General features: G+C 39.0%; 1 protein-coding gene across 5 annotated transcripts; it reads left to right on the top strand.

The window, feature by feature from the left end:
* Positions 1-2,393: 2,393 nt before the first annotated feature.
* Positions 2,394-10,083, top strand: LOC106072312 (beta-1,3-galactosyltransferase 1-like). 5 transcript variants are annotated; one of them, XM_056016954.1, is made up of 3 exons: positions 2,398-2,552; positions 4,755-4,874; positions 7,883-10,083. In XM_056016954.1, the coding sequence occupies exon 3, from the start codon at positions 7,887-7,889 to the stop codon at positions 8,919-8,921; it is 1,035 nt and encodes a 344-aa protein (XP_055872929.1). In that variant the 5' UTR covers positions 2,398-2,552; positions 4,755-4,874; positions 7,883-7,886; the 3' UTR covers positions 8,922-10,083. The 5 variants fall into 5 exon arrangements, with proteins under 5 accessions (XP_055872930.1, XP_055872929.1, XP_055872926.1 ...); XM_056016951.1 differs by having other exon boundaries at positions 2,401-2,552; positions 4,629-4,874; XM_056016953.1 differs by having other exon boundaries at positions 2,402-2,552; positions 4,646-4,874.
* Positions 10,084-20,803: the final 10,720 nt, after the last annotated feature.

Raw genomic sequence — 20,803 nt, 5'->3', positions numbered from 1 at the left:
GTTAAAGTAGAAAGGTAAAGTACCAGGTTAAAGTAGCAAGTTAAAGTAGCACGTTAAAGCAATAAGTGTAAGTAGCAAGTTAAAGTACCAGGTTAAAGTAGCAAGTTAAAGTAGCAAGTTAAAGTAGCAAGTTAAAGTAGCAAGTTAAAGTAGCAAGTTAAAGTACCAGGTTAAAGTAGCAAGTTAAAGTAGCAAGTTAAAGTAGCAAGTTAAAGTAGCAAGTTAAAGTACCAGGTTAAAGTAGCAAGTTAAAGTAGCACGTTAAAGTAGCAAGTTAAAGTAGCACGTTAAAGTAGCACGTTAAATTAGCAAGTTAAAGTACCAGGTTAAAGTAGCAAGTTAAAGTACCAGGTTAAAGTAGCAAGTTAAAGTAGCACGTTAAATTAGCAAGTTAAAGTAGCACGTTAAATCAATAAATGTAAGTAGCAAGTTAAAGTAGCAAGTTAAAGTAGCAAGTCAAGAAGTTCATTACTTTTTTATGCCAGGACGCTTTGTGTCAGGGGCAATAACACAGTTGGTAAAAAAGGAAGCTCAGCCATTTTATTGACTCGATCTGAGGAGGGATGTGTGACCAGTCGAGCGTATCGAAATAAAAGAATCCCGCTACACAATAGTCGGTGTGACCTAGTAGGAAGTAGCTTGAATCCTTCAAGCGAAATCAATATGTAGGATACCTTGGGTGATTCACGTTAGATTTGGGTTTTTTTTTTTTTTCCCTCTGACACCTCTTTCATGCATATGGTGCTTGTTTTGTAGATGACGCGAAAGGGACAGAACTCGTTAATAACCGCTGCATTTATGTACAAACGGCATTTAATGGGAATTTGGTTCGAGCTTGTAGCTGTTATTGAGTATGGGCGTTCCAACTAACTCCCTGTCGTACATTGCGGGTGGGTTGGGGGGGTGGGGGGGGCGGCTAACGCTTCAAGAGTAGACAAATGTAGTGAAGAGAAAAGGGGGGGGGGAGGGGAAGGCGATTGACAGTGAGGTGAAGTGTTTTTTTATTTTCTGGGGGGGGGGGGGGAGATGCTTACCATGATGTAGCGTGCCGAAGAGGAAAGGCAGGGAGCATTTACCAAAGGCTGCAGCCTATTTGGCCAAGCCAAGCCATTGGACTCGAGACAAAAATACACCTTCTCAACACAATCGTCATTCCAACTGCTACATATGCATGTGAGACGTGGAAGTCATCTGTCAAAATTGAGAAAAGACTAAATGTGGCTCAAAAGAGATGGCTGAGACGGATTTTGGGAGTCAGTTATACAGATCGGGTCTCAAACAGGGAAATCCTATGCGAACTGGGAGTCGAACACTTAGTGAGGTTGTGACTGAGCGTCGCATGAGGTTTGCGGGACATGTTCTACGTCAAAATGAATTACGCACACCAAAAGTTGCGATAACATGGAAGCCAAAACGAGGAAAGCGCAAACAAGGACGTCCTCGTATTACTTGGCGACACACCTTCATGGAGGACCTCAGAACAGTGGACACAAGGTGGGAGGAGGCTTCAGACATTGCCAGTGACAGATCTTTATGGAGACAGCTTGCCGCCCAATGCGCCGAACGGCGCGGGAGGACCTAATTGACTAATAATAATTGTTGGCATCTTTTTTACGAGAGTGTTGTGTAAGCAACACAACGACCAACTGAATGTACACTTTTCTTAACTATCAATAGCAGGCCAGACTCGAAATTAATTTCGAAACTTTCATGTGGGTTTGAACTAGACACTTTTCGTCACAGAGGCCGATCGCTCTGCCCGTAACTGGAGAATCAAAACTAAGATATCAGTGGTTGCCCTTTATCAGCAGCGATATGAATTGATTGTATATTTCATCTACATAGTATGAAACCAATTTTCTAAAGTAGATTTTTACATTGCATTGTGGTTACTTAAACACTGTGTTGTTTACATCTTGATTGATGTAATACTAGGAAGCGGAGGAAGCGGTGGCTGAGAATAAAACACTTGGCGTATGAACATCTAGGTCTTAAGTTCGAATTCCGGAAAGGGCCAAGGATTTCAACTTCAGGATATTGGTGATTTCTTTTCTTTAATTACTGGCTAAAATAATTTGAATGATCGCCGTGCTTTGTATAGTTAGCTAAACGTCATAATTTACAACTTTGCGTATTCATTGGATTGTTTTAGATATTTTCCTATAGTAAAGTAAGATTCCCATTCAGACCTTGCGATCTTAGGGCAGATGATGTAAAAGCCATCTGTTTCTGTGTCCCACGGATAACGAGGGTGTCATGTGGCCAGCACAACGACCATGCGCCTTTACTTTTCCTTAACTAATGTCAGGTACCCATTAGAGCTGTAACACATTGGTATTATTTGTACATTTGCACACTAGCGCGTCAGTGCAACACCGCTTGTATTTAAATAATAAATGGAGTTCCCAATATGTCTTCCCCCTTAAACACTAGTTGATAATTTGTATAACACAAATATTATACACATACAGTAGGTCTCCCTATACATTAGAGTTCAAGATTGATATTTTAGTCTTGTTAGAGATGTGGGGACATTTCCAGGTTGGTTTTAGGTGAGTAGATGTCTGACGCGCTGGGATTATACGACGTTTAACACCGACTACACTCCCAAGGTAGAAGTAGATCTAGATTCTATATTGTGAAACTATCCACTTGGTCTATGGTCTGAGAATCCAGTTCTATGTCTCCAATTTGTTTGTTGTTTACTTTAAGTACATTTTGTTTGTAGTGGTTTATTTTGAGGCCTACTCTTTTTCCTACTTCACTGTGAACTTTTCTTACATATCTTGTAGTCTATGTGATAATAAGGCTCTGTGTCATCTGCCAATTCAAGATTTTCCAGCTTTTGTGTAAAAGTCCATTGGAATACTTTCCCTGAATTAGAGTAAGCTTCTTTTGTGACCCGATCAGTCCCAATCCAGTACTAGAAGAAACAGGAGTGGTGAAAAAAAGATACCCCTGTTTGACTCCTGTTATGACTGGAAATTACTCTGACAGTTTGCCACTGTGGGCTACTTGGCATGTGAAACCATCGTAAAAGGTTTTTGATTGTTGTTATTAGTTTGTTTAGCATCCCGAAATGTCTCATTACAGTCTAGATGGATTCTATGTCTATAGTCTACTATCAAAGGCCTTTTCAAAGTCGACAAATGTTTTGCATAAAGAGGAGATTGCCATTCGACACATTGCTCCGCATGTCTACAGTTACCCTGCGTGTTGCTATTTGTTCAGCCTTTTCTTATTTCTATCTGCGAGAATTCTACTAAAAGTTACATTAGACACTCCCCCCCCCCACACACATACATACATACACACACACACACACACACGTCTCTAAGTTGTCAACACCATACGTCGCTTTAATGTCTTAAGGAGTAGCTCTATTTGTGACAATCAGAGTTTATCCCTTCCAACATTTAGCACTTAGAAAACGTAGGACACAAAGAAAATATCTTTCGAAAAGTTACAGGGCGAGAAAAGAGGCGGGAATGTTTTATGGAGAAGCTAAAACGTGAAATGTTTGTAATAAAACATCTCTCGACAAACAGTCACACACACACACACATCTCTCTTTCTTCCTCTGTCTTTTCCTATCTCTCTGTTTTTCTCTCTCTATGTAACAGACAGAGACAGACATACATACAGACAGATAGATAGATAGATAGATAGATAGATAGATAGATAGATAGATAGATAGATAGATAGATAGATAGATAGACAGATAGATAGATAGATAGATAGATAGATAGATAGATAGATAGATAGATAGATAGATAGATAGATAGATAGATAGATAGACAGATAGATAGATAGATATAGAGATAGATAAATAGATAGATAGAGATAGATAGATAGATAAATAGATAGATAGGTAGGTAGTTAGGTAGATAGATGATAGATAGATAAATAGATAGATAGATACATAGATAGATAGATACATAGATACTTAGGTAGGTAGTTAGGTAGATAGATGATAGATAGATAGATAGATAGATACATAGATAGTTAGGTAGGTAGTTAGGTAGATAGATGACAGATAGATAGATAGATAGATAGATAGACAGATAGATAGTTAGATAGATATAGAGATAGATAGATAGATAGATAGATAGATAGATAGAGATAGATAGATAGATAGATACATAGATAGATACATAGATAGATACATAGATAGTTAGGTAGGTAGGTAGATAGATGATAGATAGATAGATAGATAGATAGATAGATAGATAGATAGATAGACAGATAGATAGATGGATAGATGGATAGATAGATAGATAGATACATACATAGATACATATTAAATATCAGTCTAAATAATATTTCTTATCTTATCTTTATAAAACACAGACGTTACTTCAAAAAAAAAGAAGACGATTACGTCCTACGCGTGTTCCTAAGTCAAAAACCACACACACACATTTAACTGATGCGTGAATTACACCTGGTGTAGGATGGCGCCTTATGTTCCAGCCGCCCTCCCACTGGAGCAACTACGTGCACAGAATATTTCTGACGCGTCATTCTCTGTCCCATGTCACGCACACACACACACACACACACACCTGTGTGGCTAAGTATCATTTACCCACCGAAGAGGCACAGTGACTTATGCTGTGTATTTCTAGGTTTTTCTATTCAGTAGAATCTAAGTACTTTAAACTCAATTTCAACACAAGAACACGCTAAAAAGCATTTCGTCTATTCAATTCTCGTTTCATTCACAAACAAATCTTGCAACGGGTCATTGTAAGGGGGAATCACTTTGGAATCTTACATGACCAGATAACCACATGGATAGCTCTAGGAAGTAATGATCTTCCGTTCTAGGGAGACATCTCTAATTTATAAGATAAGAAGAATAATTATATTGGGTAAGTAAAGAATGATATGTAATGTTCTAGAAGTAGATCTAACAGTAACTAAACAAACAGTCGTTTGATATAGATTTTAGTTTAACTTTATTACTAAGTATATAATATATACGCATTTCGTATATTAAAAGGTTAGTGCTCTGTAATGGCACATTTGGCAAGATTTAGGTAATTTTAGCTCTATTATTCGATCTGCCCACTACGTGTGTCATGTTGGCGCTATTTAAATCATAGTAAAGTTAGCAGTGGAGTAGCTAGGGTGGGGGTAGGAGGGGGAGAATTTGAAAATCCCCCCTGACCCCCACTAGAGGGTGCCCCCAAGTGAGTGTTTTTTTACATTAAAAATTAAATATTACGCAAAATGCAGGGACCCCAAACGGGTCAAGCCCACTGGGCCCCAAAACGATGGAAAATTCACAGCTACGCCCCTGTTAGCTTTCATGCCTCTAATTTAAGTCAAGCTGTTTCTTTTAAGTTCATGTTGATGATATTTATGCATTTGGGCAATGACTACTCTATTCAAATACGACTCACATTGATAATATTTAATAAATAGTTACACACTAGGGCTCTATTTAGCCAATTTCGCTACTATTTATGTCACGAATTCTCAGTACTAGTACATATAAACGACCTTTGGCACTATTATGTTATTGTAAGTACCATTTAGACCATGTCGGATGTGTTTTGGCAGAGTCGGCAAAGTAAAGGACATGTTGTTTGTTGTTTGTAAAATGTTTGTTTGTAAAAATGTTTGTTTGTAAAATGTTTGACATGTTTCGGATGTTCCTTCAGAGTTGAAGATAGATTACTTCTTAGTCCTAGTCCTAGTTATGTTTAAACAATAGATGTCAGTACTACAGAGGCCATGTCAGTACTACAGAGGCCATGTCAGTACTACAATGGCCATGTCAGTACTACAAAGGCCATGTTAGTACTACAAAGGCCATGACATTACTACAAAGGCCATGACAGTACTACAAAGGCCATGTCATTACTACAAAGGCCATGTCAGTACTACAAAGGCCATGTCATTACTACAAAGGCCAATGGATACCAGCTCACATACAACTAGCAGGAAATGAGAAAGCTGACACACTCGCCAAGAGTGGGAGAACAAACTCACAAGTAAACTCTGCACTCTATCCAGAAGAAATGAAGAAATTAATTGTAGATAAAATAAATGAGAAATGGACGAGCTCTCATCCAAATCACAAGAAAGATGAAGCTTACTATAAGCTATCCCAACAAGACCAACGTCTAATCTTTCGACTCAGGACCGGACACAACAGAATGCGACAACACATGTACCGGAAGCTCAAAATTGGAACCAGTGAAATCTGCCCATGTGGAGTATCACCAGAAAATGCCGACCACGTCCTCCAAAACTGCTCTCTCTACCAAGAGGCCCGTATAAGACATTGGGCCCAAACCACCCCAATAGAGAGAAAACTACATGGAGAGCTCCCTGATTTGGAAACCACTGCGCAGTTCATCTCATGTATTGGTCTAGTCATATGAACACTCCAACATAACAATGAGAACGATGAAGAAGAAGAAGAATAACTAGAAAGGCCATGTCAGTACTACAAAGGCCATGTCAGTACTACAAAGGCCATGTCAGTACTACAAAGGCCATGTCAGTACTACAAAGGCCATGTCAGTACTACAAAGGCCAAGTCATTACTACAAAGGCCATGCCAGTACTACAAAGGCCATGTCAGTACTACAAAGGCTTGTTAGTACTACAAAGGCCATGTCAGTACTACAAAGGCCATGTCATTACTACAAAGGCCATGTCAGTACTACAAAGACCATGTCATTACTACAAAGGCCATGTCATTACTACAAAGGCCATGTCAGTACTACAAAGGCTTGTTAGTATTACAAAGGCCATGTCATTACTACAAGGGCCATGTCAGTACTACAAAGGCTTGTTAGTATTACAAAGGCCATGTCATTACTACAAAGGCCATGTCATTACTACAAAGGCCATGTCATTACTTGAAAGGCCATGTCATTACTACAAAGGCCATGTCAGTACTAGAAAGGCCATGTCATTACTACAAAGGCCATGTCGTTACTTGAAAGGCCATGTCATTACTACAAATGCCATGTCAGGCCAATTTAGTACTACAAAGATCATGTTTAAACTAAAATAACCATTTTAGTACTACAAACGCTTGTTAGTACTACAAAAGCCGCATTAGTACTACAAATGCCATGTTAGTACTACAAAGATCATTTTAAAACTAAAATGGCCATGTTTGTGCTGAAAAGGCTGTGTTAGTACTACAAATGTCATGTTTAACACAATTGATTCCATGTTAGTTTGACCAAGACCTGCTAGTGCTTTAAAGGCCAGAATGAAACTATCGATGACATGTGTGCACTACAAAAGGCCATGTGTAAACAATTGATACTATGTTTGTACTACAAATAGCCATGTTTAAGCTATTGATGCCATTTTTATACTACTATATGCTATGTTGTTCCTATTTAGGGCCAAAATGGCTTTGGTGAAATAAGTAGACCCAACTAAAATTAGGCTACACAGATATAAAGTATATATATCCATATAACAAATACGATTCAATGTGAATTAGTCCTTCAGTTTTCACAGATACAGCTAAATATGTAGGGTCTCGTTCCCTTCGATAATCGAACGCCCGTTCTCGGATCAAGCTGAAACTGTAAACTATTATTTATTGCACCGAAAAATCATAAAGCAATGAAAAAAACAACAATTAGTCAATTAATTAGTAGTCATTATTTTTTCAGACATCATGCAAGGGAACTAACCTCTACACTATTAAGATATAATGTGGAGTTATTCCCCTTAGATACGCTTTTTAAAAAAAATTAAGCTTACGTCATAACATTCACTTAATGTTAATTGTTATTAATGCGTTTTTTTTCCTTCTCTTCAGATAAATGCCAAACTTACATCATAACATTCACTTAATGTTAATTGTTATTAATGCGTTTTTTTTTTTCCTTCTCTTCAGATAAATGCCAAAGTACATCGCCTTAAGTCGCCGGAACAAGTTGTTGTCAGGGCTGACATTGCTTCTTGTCTGTGTCGTCTGGTACGTTTACCCCGGGAGTGACCCAGACTCAGGATTACAAATCTTACAGATTCAAAGCCGTTCGCCCAGCAGACGTGACCTTGCCGTCATTTTAAACCATTTCATCAGAGACTCGGGCAAAAATTTCGGCTTCCTTGGCGACAATGTCGACAAGCTGTTTCCTGTCTTCGAGCAGCTGGATAACGACACGCTGGTAGTCAAGCAGACGATTGTATCTTTCCTGGCTCAGCCAATCATCAACGATCATGCATTTACCTATTTGCACAACCCTCACCGCGCATGCGCAGGTCGTGACCTTGACATTCTTTTTGTGATTCCTTCGTCTCCTGATAATTTTGAGAAGCGGAGCATCCTACGAACAGGAAACTACGGCGAATATGTCCGGAACGTAGACAACAAGGCCAAGCTTTTGTTTTTCATCGGAAAGCCGAGCACCATGGAGATTCAAAATAAAATCGATACCGAATCGAACACATATGACGACATCGTTCAGGAATCGTTCGACGATATCTATAAAAACATACGCTACAAAGCGGTATCGATGCTGAAATGGGCCAGCACGTTTTGCCAGCAGACGTCGTACGTTATACGAAACGATGACGACATACAAGTGGACCTGTCAGCGGTGGTCAAGGCCGTGAAACGAAGCCATTCCAAATATGCCAATTTTGTTTTAGGGCGGGTCCGTCTTAACGACGTGCCTTGCAGAAACGCGTCGGCGAAGGCTTATTTGTCCAAAGAGGACTATCCCGACGCGCATCTGCCGCCTTTCGCTCTGGGGGGACTTCTAGGGTATCCGATATTGACTGTGGAGCTGCTGTACCAAGCAGCGTTGAGAGTGAAGCCCATCTGGTTAGATGACGTGTTCATTACTGGAATGTGCGCGCCAAAAGTTGGCGCGAAACTACTGAGCGATTCTGCTATGTTGTTTACGCACAATGGGAAAATAGCGGAGTGATACAATAGTGAAACAGTAGGCAGACATTTAACTTTCAAATCAGGAACCGGACTACATGGGGTCATAGGAGTATTATAAGATACGCTACAAAGCAGTCATCTGTGTCCATGGGAGGACAACCAAGGAGGAACAAAGCCTTTGAAAGGGAAATAAACGCTCAAAAAAACAAAACAAAACCTAGCTGAAAATGCATTTCACGAAATCAATGGCTTTACAACATGAAATAGAGAATTTCTAAGGCAAAGCTACTTTTTCTAGTACTTCAACGCTTTAACAAATATGTGCCTGGAAATGTGAGAAACCTGCTTTTTGTTTATGTTTGGGAACAATGCCTCTCTTGGAGTCACAGGATATTCTGTTTATCTCCACTATTCATCAGCAAAAATACTTTCGTCGACGAAAACGTGTGGAAACTTTAATGCTCCAGTCGATGTAAAATAGATATTAAGATATTAAGAAAGTTTAAGTATCAGGTTTGGTTTAGACTGCCTTGATTATATACACATTCTTATTATCTCAGTTCGCTGATATGTTCTAGTGAGTTTAAACCACAAAGTGTAAGAATTGAATTCGATTGATGGATAAATGTAATTGGATTAAACGACGGACATTTTCATCCTAAATTCAATGCCGGCCAATCAGATGATGACCCCATTTCCTCTCAACGCAGCCCGCCATGACACACTCTCAACAGTCCCAACACCTGCTTAGCTTAGTCAATATGTTGATGCTTTGGGCCCACACTAGGATAAAGAACTGGTCATCCAGAGATCTCTGGACATAACAAAACTAGCCAGTTTTGAACGAAAGCACTGAAGGAGAAAGACGAAATCAAAGGAGATAACTCGTAACATTACAAACATAGAGTGGCTAATATAACATCTATATCACAAATTGCAAAAAAAAAAACAACAACAATGTTTTAATTAATACAGTATGATAGTTTAAACACAAAGTATTAATGCGTAGTATTTATACCACCGCAAATGTTCATCTTTGGCAGGAAAAAAAAAAGGAATAACTATTAAAAAGCCTGATTTGTACACATTTTACATTAACTTACTCTACTTGTTTATTTGTCTGGAGCAAACTTATGTACACGCTATATCTCCCACACCCATTCCCGGATCAATTATACATTGTACACTTTTATTTATTGTCTTTAATAAAATATGAATCAATAAAAAAAAATAAAAAAATTAGTTAATTAAAACTTTGTAATTATTTTTGTATTTGGTATCTAAAGAGGGAAATAATTCTAACAGTATTGAAAGATGTAGCTGTATTTGAATGGATTCATTCCCCTACTAGGTGTAGTGGGTATTATTTTTTCCCAATTCCCATTCTTGGATCACGTTAAAATTTTGCATAATTAATCATGGTCGATGGCCATGTGCATAAATAAATGCAAATATTACTCAATTAGTTAATCAATTAGTGGTAATTGATTTATTTTATTTTATATAGCACTACAAACAGCGATGTCCTTGCGAACGCCGGTATGGACAGTATAGAGGGACTTCTTATGGTCCGACAGTTACGCTGGGCAGGGCACGTATCCCGTATGGGAAACGAACGTATGCCAAAGGCAGTCTTTTTGGGTAAGCTAAAAGGAGGCGCCCCCCACGGAAACGCTTCAAAGACCAGTTTAGGCGTCATCTTTCCTTGGCTGACATAGAAGAGAGCACCTGGTTTCATGCGGCCTCAGAACGAGACAGCTGGAGGTCACTCACGAAGGCCGCGGGATAGACATTTGAGACCAAAAGAAAATCTGCTGCCGAGGACAAACGCAGATGGGGAAAAGAAAATCTGAATCGACCACCTGCGGACAATGGTTATGCTTGCCCTGGTTGTGGCAAAATATGTAGGTCACAGCTAGGGCTGCGCAACCACGGGAAATACTGCACTCCTTACTAATCTACGGACTCGAAGACAAGCCTTATATATATATATATATATATATATATATATATATATATATATATATATATATATATATATATATATATATCAATGATTTTAATGTTATTTCCCAGAGAAATGATTTGTTTTAATTGAAGTTAAAAGAAATAGATTTTTTCCCTTGTTTTAACTATCCAGAGTATAGAAGAAAGGACGTCTAGATCAGCGTTACTGTGGGTTACTTGGGCGTCTAAATACACTTGAATTTGGCTTGGCTACCTATGAGGGGTTTCGACACCCGACTCGAGCAGAGTGGTGTTTACTGAGTGCCTAACGACAGCACCGAAAAACCCTCGCCCCCCACCCTCCCCTCCACTGGTCCCCAAATGAGATTGGACGATAGCGCTCTGGGGCATGATAACAGCTTAAAAGTAGCGGTACATAAAAGCTGTAATAATTGTGTATTCCGATTCTGGTACACTTTGTATTTATCACAGCATAATCATTTTCCTAACCTCTTTTGTTTCTAGCTCATTTATTGTTTAGTTTCTCGTGAGGATAAAGTATTTATCTTCACATTACTCGATACCGGCCGAGATAAATTGTCATCGAAGGCCTGAACACTGACCTGCAACGTCACAATCTGTGGGCAGTTTAGACCAAATAGCCGTCACAGGCCTGTACGACGTGGCATCGTGCTATTGGTGTAACCAGCCCACGGGTTATGACGTTTGTTGTTACCGCTCGTTGACCCATAGCACCGAACTGCTGTTAGACAACTAGACCGCTGTAGGCGTAACATATCCAGATTTCCTTTTGAACAAAGAACTTTATTTATAATATAGACCAATCAACTTGTGATAAATCAAATAATTGTGGTAGACTTCAGTAATAATATTCTTTAACAAAATCTAACTCTCTGCGATAACACAATCTCTCGTTTTACATTCTGGAGTCGTCTCCCCTAACTAAGATCAAGTGACAATGCCCAATATCTTGCATCGTACACAGCCAATCGCTAATCTCCTCCCATCGTCACCATAGAAACACATACACACATACCATGACAAAGTTACAGGTCAGTGTTGAGGACTTCTATTACGAATGGACTCGTCAAGGATGTAAACAGTAAAACTTGGGGATCGATTGACAATTTGCCAGGGGTCGCCTAAGACCATCGAAAATATGGATTGTTATTGTCTATTCTTCTATTGCTGTGTGGGTGGGGGTCGCGGCAGAGTGGGGGATTGTGAAAGGGGTCGCCGAGCATACAAGGTTGAGAACCGCTGGTCTAGAGCATAATACATAAAGAAGGCCCCAAAAAATGACATTCTTGGAAACACACACACTTTTTCCTTTCGCTTTTATACCTGGTCACACACCAAGGCGCATAGCTGGCACTGACTACCATTTCATAGGATTAAAAGCCAGACTCGTTCAATCAATAACAATTGTCATTTGACCATGTCAGGTAAAACGACGTCACTGCCATCTCACAGTGTATCTGAAAAGATCAATCCTAGATCGATACGGGGAATCGTAAAGCCTGCGCTATTGTCCAACAACAAAAGAAGTTTCAGTTTTATTACCATGTGAACTGTACTCGATTCCAATTAATGTGAAGTAGGATCGAAGACACCCAACCTGTTCTTCCTTTACATTTATTGATCTCGTGTCACTTGCCTCTTGGTGTGGACGGTCGTTAGCTTGTAACACAAAAGCGCTGGTAGACATCTAAGCCACTGTGGGAGTATAATATCTTAATTTACATAAGCTTGAAAGAATTTTAAAAAATTTCCTGTCAGTAATGAGACCAAAAGAAAATCTGCTGCAGAGGACAAACGCAGACGGCGAAAAAAAATCTAAATCGACCACCTTAGGGCAATAGTTATACTTGCCCTGGATGCAGAATATGTAGGTCACAGCTGGGACTGCGCAGCCACGGGAAATACTGCATTCCTCACTAATCTTCTAGCCTTATTATTATTATCATTATTATTATTATTTTATATATATATATATATATATTAAAGGTAACTTTCATTCACGATGCAGACACTGCCATGAAGACGACGAAACGGTTAACTATCTGCTTTACGAGTGCGCGATACTACTCCCCAAAAATGGTCATTTGAGTGAAAAAGTAACTGGTACGCATGGCGAGCTAGCTCTGTACGGAAACAGGGAGACTCTGCTAAGAACTGCTGCTTTCCTTGCCCGTGTTATCAGAGAATAGAGTTCTCAACACGGCGCCTCAGTTCAATGAGACTTACACGACATAAACACAGACCTTTGACATAGCGACCTGTGGTCAAAGGAGACCAATACCTCGTCGCCATGTCACAGGCTGACAGGTGACTGGTCTGTCTTCAGACTTAGTATAACCGTGACCTACGTGACCTCTACATCGAAGGTGCCGGTATAACGATTTTGCTCAACTAGAGGTGGCGCTTTAAAGATCAAATCTTGCGCCACTTAGCGCTGTCTGGATTAATAAAACAACTGGCAACCGATGGGAAATAGACATTTGTTTTTTTATTTTGTGTACCAAAATCAGACTGATGCGCTCCCTTGTCATGGCCACATTTTTATATGCTTGCGAGTCTTGGACGCTGACTGCAGAGCTAGAGAGGAGGATCCTAGCAATGGAATTGAGCTGCTACAGAAGGATCCTAGGTATCACATTTAACGACCGCATCACAAACCAAGAGATCAGAGACAGGGTTACTGCAGCGATCGGACCCCATGATGACCTGCTAGCTATTGTAAAAACAAAAACGCAAACTTAAAATGTATGGTCATATTACAAGAGATGCGGGGCTCGCAAAAAACTTCGTTTAGGGAACAGTACCAGGAAAAAGAAGAAGGGGCAGACAGAGAAAGCGATGGGAGGACAACATAAGAGAATGGACGGGCCTGTCATTGCAAGAGGTTTTAAACAAGGCAAAAGACAGAGAGGAATGGAGAAAGACGGTGCCCCAACGCTCCAACTGACTAAGGGATAGGTAAAGGTAAAAAGGAAGGTACAAAGCGTGAATGCTACAAAGGTAGCAACAGCTACAGGAGGAGAACTCCTAACAGAGAAAAGACCTTACGAGCAGTTAGAAGACGAAACAAGTTTATTTGTCTCATGCGAACACTGGCTTGTCTGCATCAAATGTCTGAATAGTGAGGGCTCTTAGTAAGTAAACGCCCTGAGCAAGATTTTTTTTATGGTCCTTACAGTGTTATAGCTTTAATCATCATCATCATCATCTATTCCGTGACTCTTGTTGTAGGGGGCGCTGTGAAAGCTGGCGTAAACCAATCCCGCCATTTTTCAAGGTCATCGGCGTTAGAGAGTGTGTGTGTGTGTGAGAGTGTCTGTGTTTTTCAAAGGTGCTATTTAGGGCGTACGACTCCAGAACGTGAGACTTTTAAAGTTGTGTTATTGTATTGAGCTAAAAATTACTACCGAGGTCTTGTACATTTATATACTTGATTTTGTCTATAGTGTAATAAAAGTTACATTTACTATTGGTTTACAAGGAAGTTACTCAAGTCATTTCATGTTTATAAATAAAGATATAATATAGCTGTTTGGTTGTCTACCAGCAGTTTGGTGCTATAAGTCAACGGCCGTCACCAACAGTAAGGCCTGTCCATTCTTTTACGCAGTCCAGCCAGCGTTTCTTTTGGCAAGTCCTTTGTCGTGCTCCTCTACTGTACTTTGAAGGCAGGGCCGGTCCTACCGTTTGCGGGGCCCTACGCGAAACTGCCTATTCTGGGTTGTGATAAGGGTAATAGGTGAAAATTAAGATTTTGTATTAGAAAATAAATTCGTCTTTGCATTTTATTCATTCTTTTCTAAGTACAAAATTGCGATCAAGTTAATTTTACTTTACCAATCTTGCAACCTATGACATATTTATATACCAGTGACTATAAAAGTAAATACGTATTGGATCCTCCGGTTAAGGGGAAAATTCGTCCGATTATTACATTTTATTACATGAAAGCTGACAATGTGTTTTTTTTTTTAATCGTGCGTAGGAATGGCGTTTCCCATAATGAATGACACACACAAATGGTAATTTTGTCTATTTTTCATGAGATTTTTATGAGTTTTTAGGAAATTTTAATAAGTGCAGGTTATTTCCAGGAGTTTTTCGTATATAGTTTTCAATTAATAATTACACATAAAATTAGCGCGGGGCCTATGAAAGCGCGGGGCCCATTTCGACCGCATAGGTTGCAGTGGCCTAAGACCGGCCCTGTGTAGGTGTGATAGTGTTGTAAGATGGCTAGGATATTAGAAAAACTACACTTGTACTGTTAGTGCACGATTCGGAATTGGCGGGAAAAGTTTTTTGTTTCACAAAAAAGGGACAGGTGACGAATTAAAACCATGTATGGCGCGTGGGACGTAATCCATCTTATCTTATCTTATATAATACAGACGTTACTTCGAAAAAGAAGATGATTACGTCCTACGCGTCATGCATTTAGTCATGCATATTAACCAATGACTTAAATTCTGACAAGTCACTGGTTTTCCTGGCTAGCTCAGGCAACCCATTCCATGCTCTAATAGCACTAGGGGAGAAGGAGTATTTGTACAAATTTGTCCTAGCATATGGAACGAGGAATGTGCCTTTATCTTTGTGTCTTGCAGAGTATTTTATTAAATTTTGTTTTTGTATTTGAAGATTATGGTTCAGTGTTTTATGTATTATTGCTACTTTACTTTTGAGTCTTCTGTCCTGAAGGCTTCCTAAATTTAGTGATTTTACTAAAGGTGTTACTCTAGTCAAATGTGAATATTCGTTTGTTATGAATCTCACTGCTCTATTTTGTGTCTATTCCAGTTTCTTAATGTTATCTTGAGTTGAGGGGTCCCAAACGGAGGATGCATATTCTATTATTGGCCTACTTCTTTTTGAAGTAACGTCTGTATATTATAAAATAAGATAAAATAAGATAAGATGGCTGGGATTTTTGGAAACGAGAAGAATAAACTTTTAACAGTCATGAAGTATGATTGGTTTTTAATAACTGAAGTAAAGATTTAGTTTGACGACATTCGACAGTTCCCTTCATAGTTATTAAATTTCTTGTTCGACATTCACTATCAGCGTCGACTATCTTATAGTGTTGGCCTTTCGACTGTGTTACTGGATTTCTTTACTTGAGAGTTACCTCCGTTTGATCTATCTATATAAGACACATCGAGGAAGCGCCTAACAGTTCGAAATTTACATCATAGGTAGCAAATTACGCGCCGTGTATAAATTTCAAAGAATTTATACATTTATATACAAAATATATGTCGCGAGAAAGGTAATAAGAAGTGTAAATTATAATGATATGCGATTGATGGAAGTACATTTAGTGGTTATATTTAAATCTTCACTAGATGTTATAGGCAAGTGATTCGAGTGTCACAAGGAGTGTACAGTAATGGAGCATGTCAGTGCTGTGTGAAGTCATTTATATACAAAATATATATGTCGCGAGAAAGGTAATAAGAAGTGTACATTATAATGATATGCGATCGATGAAAGTACAATTAGTGGTTATATTTAAATCATCACTAGATGTTATAGGCAAGTGATTCGAGTGTCACAAGGCGAGATTTCGTTTGGAGCCTGTCAGTGCTGTGTGAAGTCAGGTGCTGCTGGTTGCGTCTACTCCTGGGTTAGCGGAGCGGATACAGGCGTGTGCTGTGACGTCAGCATTCAACTTGTAGCTCTGAGCTGCTAATCCAGCGCAGGCGTCTCCTCAGCCAAGGGCAGATAACCTTAGCGTGACAGCTGTTAGCCTCGATGTCACTGCGGTGATGTAGACACCCTACTGCAGGGGTTCTCAACCTGTGGGTCGCGACCCCCTTTGGGGGGGGGGGGTCGAATGACCATATGCCAGGGGTCGCCTAACAGCATAGAAAAAAAAATATTTTCATACATTTTGGGGTTCATAGTTAATCTACGTTGAAATGAAATGGCTATTACTTAGATTGTGCTAATATTATAAGATATTACGTCATTGTTTGTTGTTTATGTTTTATGCGAAAGCAAAAGATCGGACGGAAATAAAAAGTTAGTTATATATGTCTACCTTGATAAAGACAGTCTCGTTATTATCATTATTAATTAGTAACGTCTACAGTAATTTATAATTAATCTGTGACAACAGAACATAGATTACATTAATATCAGACAAATTATGAAAGGAACGTCAAGTATCAATTAAATAAAATAAAAAGTGGGAAAGGGGGGGGGGGGTTGACAAATACAAGTCTAAGAATACGGATACGTTGCCAGGGGATACAATTCTGAACTTTTAACTGCCGAACTTTGGAAGCCGAACTAACATCATACCTTTGCGAAACATAGTTTTTCTGCCTTTTAGTTATCAAGTCTAAATACAGAAAAAAAATTAATGCAGAAAATGTGAACTCCTAATCTAGTGAAATAAAAACAATTTCAACCTTCGCACTAACTTTGGCGTGTTTGAAAATATTGTCGCAACAATTTTGTAGCAATGTAGTTGACTGTATCGAACACTGTACGTTTTCCAAGCTTAACAATATTTGATCATTGTCATTGCAACATGATTATTAGAAACAAGCATTAGAAAAGTAAATAAATGAAAGTCATAAAAGATAAAAAAATGTTGTAATTTAAGCGCAAATTAATTTCACACTAAATAAATATGTGTGTACGTTTAGTTTCTAGCAATGGAATGAACATTATAGATATCAGATACCTTTTGATAACTAGGGTATAACAATAGCTACATCACAAATGAACAAACAAAAAATTATTATTGGGGTCGTCGCCTACTGGAAAATTGTATTAGGGGGTCGCGGAACTAAAAAGGCTGAGAACCGCTGCCCTACTGGGAAGGAGACCATCAGAGTAAATCTGTGTCAGGTATTGAGTACAAGAGTCAGGGAACTAAGGGAGCTAACAAAGTAAAAACAAAATACAGATAAAGAAGAAGATTAAGTCCCTTAGGCAAGGCGTTATAAAGTACATATTAACTGACATAATAAATTGTAATGTTGACATTACGCAAAACATCGAGAGATGTAAGATCAACGAATGATGCTCGGCTGTAGCTAAATAGAAACATACTTTAAACAAACGAGGACGACGTCTCCAAACTAAGATTTTGAAAATGTTAAATTTTACTCACTACAGTAAAATTTATTAAGGGACATACCAGATATTGATATAATGTAAATATTTATAATTGGGACTTCGGGATAATTATCTGAAACGTTACCAAGCAGGAGAGTGAAATATTTACAAAACATAAATGTTACGGTGGAATAATCTACAGGGAAAAACAAAGTACAGCATTTGGCAAGACCTCAAATATGAAAGTAGATACGTGAACGTTTCCGGGGCATGCTACCCTGCCTCATAGTGGCGCCCCGGGTGGAAACGATCGCAGGAGGAAACGATAAAGGGTAGCAAAACAAGACTCCCGTGGGGGTGCCTAAGGGGGTGCGAGAGCATCCTCATTGCACTGCGCGGAGTTGTAAAAAAGCTCCCACAACCTTGTCACAATCCAGGCGCTGTTCCTCAAAGGGCCGTTACATAAATAAACGGCATGTCCCGCACGGTTAGCCTGGTATAGAAAAGGCAAATGGCGGGGGTCTTAGATCTACACGCGGCCTCTTGCCGCGAGTTTGACGCACCAGCAAGATAAAACAGTGTACACTGTTTTCATTCAGGCCGGTGAGAGGGAGCTCTTGTTCACTTTTGCTGGCCTAGAGTTCCAAGAGACGAAGGCTCAACTCTACCTGACACTTTAAGAAGAAGGTGAACGTTTACGTTTTTTATAAAGATTAACCCTTTACCTCCGCAATTATTTTTCCACGTTCTGACAGAATTGTTATTTTTTTCATATTTGTGCATTCTACCCTGTTATCATTAAACTTAAACAACATTTTTGTTTGTAATCAGAAAAAAAGTTATTTTTGGTATAGAATTATAGGGAAAACGCATGCAATTTAATTTAATGTGGTCAAATCAATGTTGTTTTCGTTAATTAGGAAAGAGAGAGAGTTAATGTAGTCTTGCTAAATGAGGTCAGAGAAAAAGAATTTGAGAAGCCTTAAATGCTGTGTGTATAGTCACCAATGTCTCAGAACCCAACAAAAAATAAAAAGAACCATTGCTTGATAGACGGATAGGGTTAAGCAGATATTAGAATCTATTATACGCTGATAAATAGATCTTCTGATTGTGTAAAAACACAAACTCATAATCGGCCCAGGAAGTGGTTCACTCAGGCAGGTAAAAAGGCGGGTTTCAATTTTTTGTTTTTCAGAAAGAACATCAGAATGGATTTCTATCAAAAGGCAAATGACAAGAAGAATTTCAGAGAGAAGGTTGACAGATCTTGTGTGGTGCCCCAGCGGTCCAGCAGACCAAAGGATAGGTGAAAGTGAATGTGAAGTTAGATGTGAACCTGGCCTAACTGATGTCTTATAATGAATATCCAAATGATCTAATTGTTTTGTAAAGTGTCAATCTCTTATTCAAATCCATTAGAAAAAAAAATAATTTCCTAAAGTTAAGTGTTCTATAGTTGACATACACTGCTGCAGTTAACGCGATAATATGAAAAACTAATTAGTAATTATTGTTTTAAATTATATCCAACTTATATGAATACTAAATAGATGTTTCCTCTTCCGCTTTCCTCTTGATATTTTGATGTAACGACTAGAAGTGCAGTACATTATTATTACTTAAGTAGTAAGTAGTAAAGTTCCCCTTTCAGACCTTGTGGTCTATAGGGCAGATGATGTAAAGGTCATCTGTTTCTGTGGCCTACGGTAAACGAGGGTGTCATGTGGCCAGCACAACGACCAATCGCCTTTACTTTTCCCCAACTAATGTCAGGTACCCATTTAGAGCTGGGTGGACTCAGAGGCGCCCAGAGATCACGAAATGAAAATCCCAGTCTTCACCGGGATTCGAACCCGGGACCTTCGGTTTGGGAGTCAAGCGCTTTACCGCTTAGCCACCGCGCCTCCTTACTATTACTTAATAAACCTTACATTTCTCTGCTGAAGATCGACTCATGTCTTTGTATACTATTCATAGACACCAGTGACACCCAACCTTATTCGATCTGCGGGCCATTTTAATTTCCGACACTCGTGTCACGGGCCACATGACCCCAAATGTACAAAACCAAACGAAATTGACCTGAAACAGTTTTATTAGAAACTTGTGGATCTAGTAATCAAATTAATTAATGGGAGATAATAAATTCATTTTTTTTTACGCGTCGGAAACTGGCTTCGTTTTTCTACTTACAATGTGACCAACATTGTAGATAGATAGCAAACGACTCATTTTCTTGTTTCTTGTTGTTAAATATTCGCATCAATTCTCCAGGCGTAGTTTTATCATCTTTAATTCGCGGCCCAAACTAAGAATGTTTTAATCCGTTTATATGTTGCTGTGCTTTATAACTGCCACACTTTACAAAACAAATTTGTTGGTTGATTATCATGTTCCACAAAAAGGTAAAGATCCGTTCACTTTTCCTGATAAATTCTAAATTCGGAGTCCACTTTTAGTTTCTTCGGCTCTTCCATTTCATAAACTTACACATTTTAAATATCATGGTAACAATCCATCAGAGAAAAAGTCAAGGCCCTGAAAAAAAAAGGGGGGGGGGGATTTTATACACTTTGTACCGACGACGGGCCGGATGAAACCACATCACGGGCCGGATCTGGCACGCGGGCCGTATTTTGGGCATCACTGAATACACTATTACACTGCTATATATAGGAAGCTAGTTAAAAAAAATCGATATTCTAGTTTATACACTGTCTCTGCAAAGGATTACCTATGCTGGCCTACTTTTTGACTGTCTGTTTGTCTTATTAGCAACGGTGATAGTCTTCTTTGTTCCATTTGAATTCTTATTTGACATACAGTCCGGTAGCAAGAAGTAACCTTAGTTATCGC

The sequence above is a fragment of the Biomphalaria glabrata genome, chromosome 18 (assembly GCF_947242115.1).
Source record: "Biomphalaria glabrata chromosome 18, xgBioGlab47.1, whole genome shotgun sequence".
NCBI classification, from domain to species: Eukaryota; Metazoa; Mollusca; class Gastropoda; family Planorbidae; genus Biomphalaria; species Biomphalaria glabrata.
The sequence above is the reverse complement of the archived record's forward strand: the minus strand, read 5'-3'. Positions and strand labels throughout refer to the sequence as shown.

What these genes read in the sequence shown, in the direction of transcription:
- LOC106072312 (XM_056016955.1), top strand. Translation starts at nt 7,887, where the DNA reads ATGCCAAAGTACATCGCCTTAAGTCGCCGGAACAAGTTGTTGTCAGGG.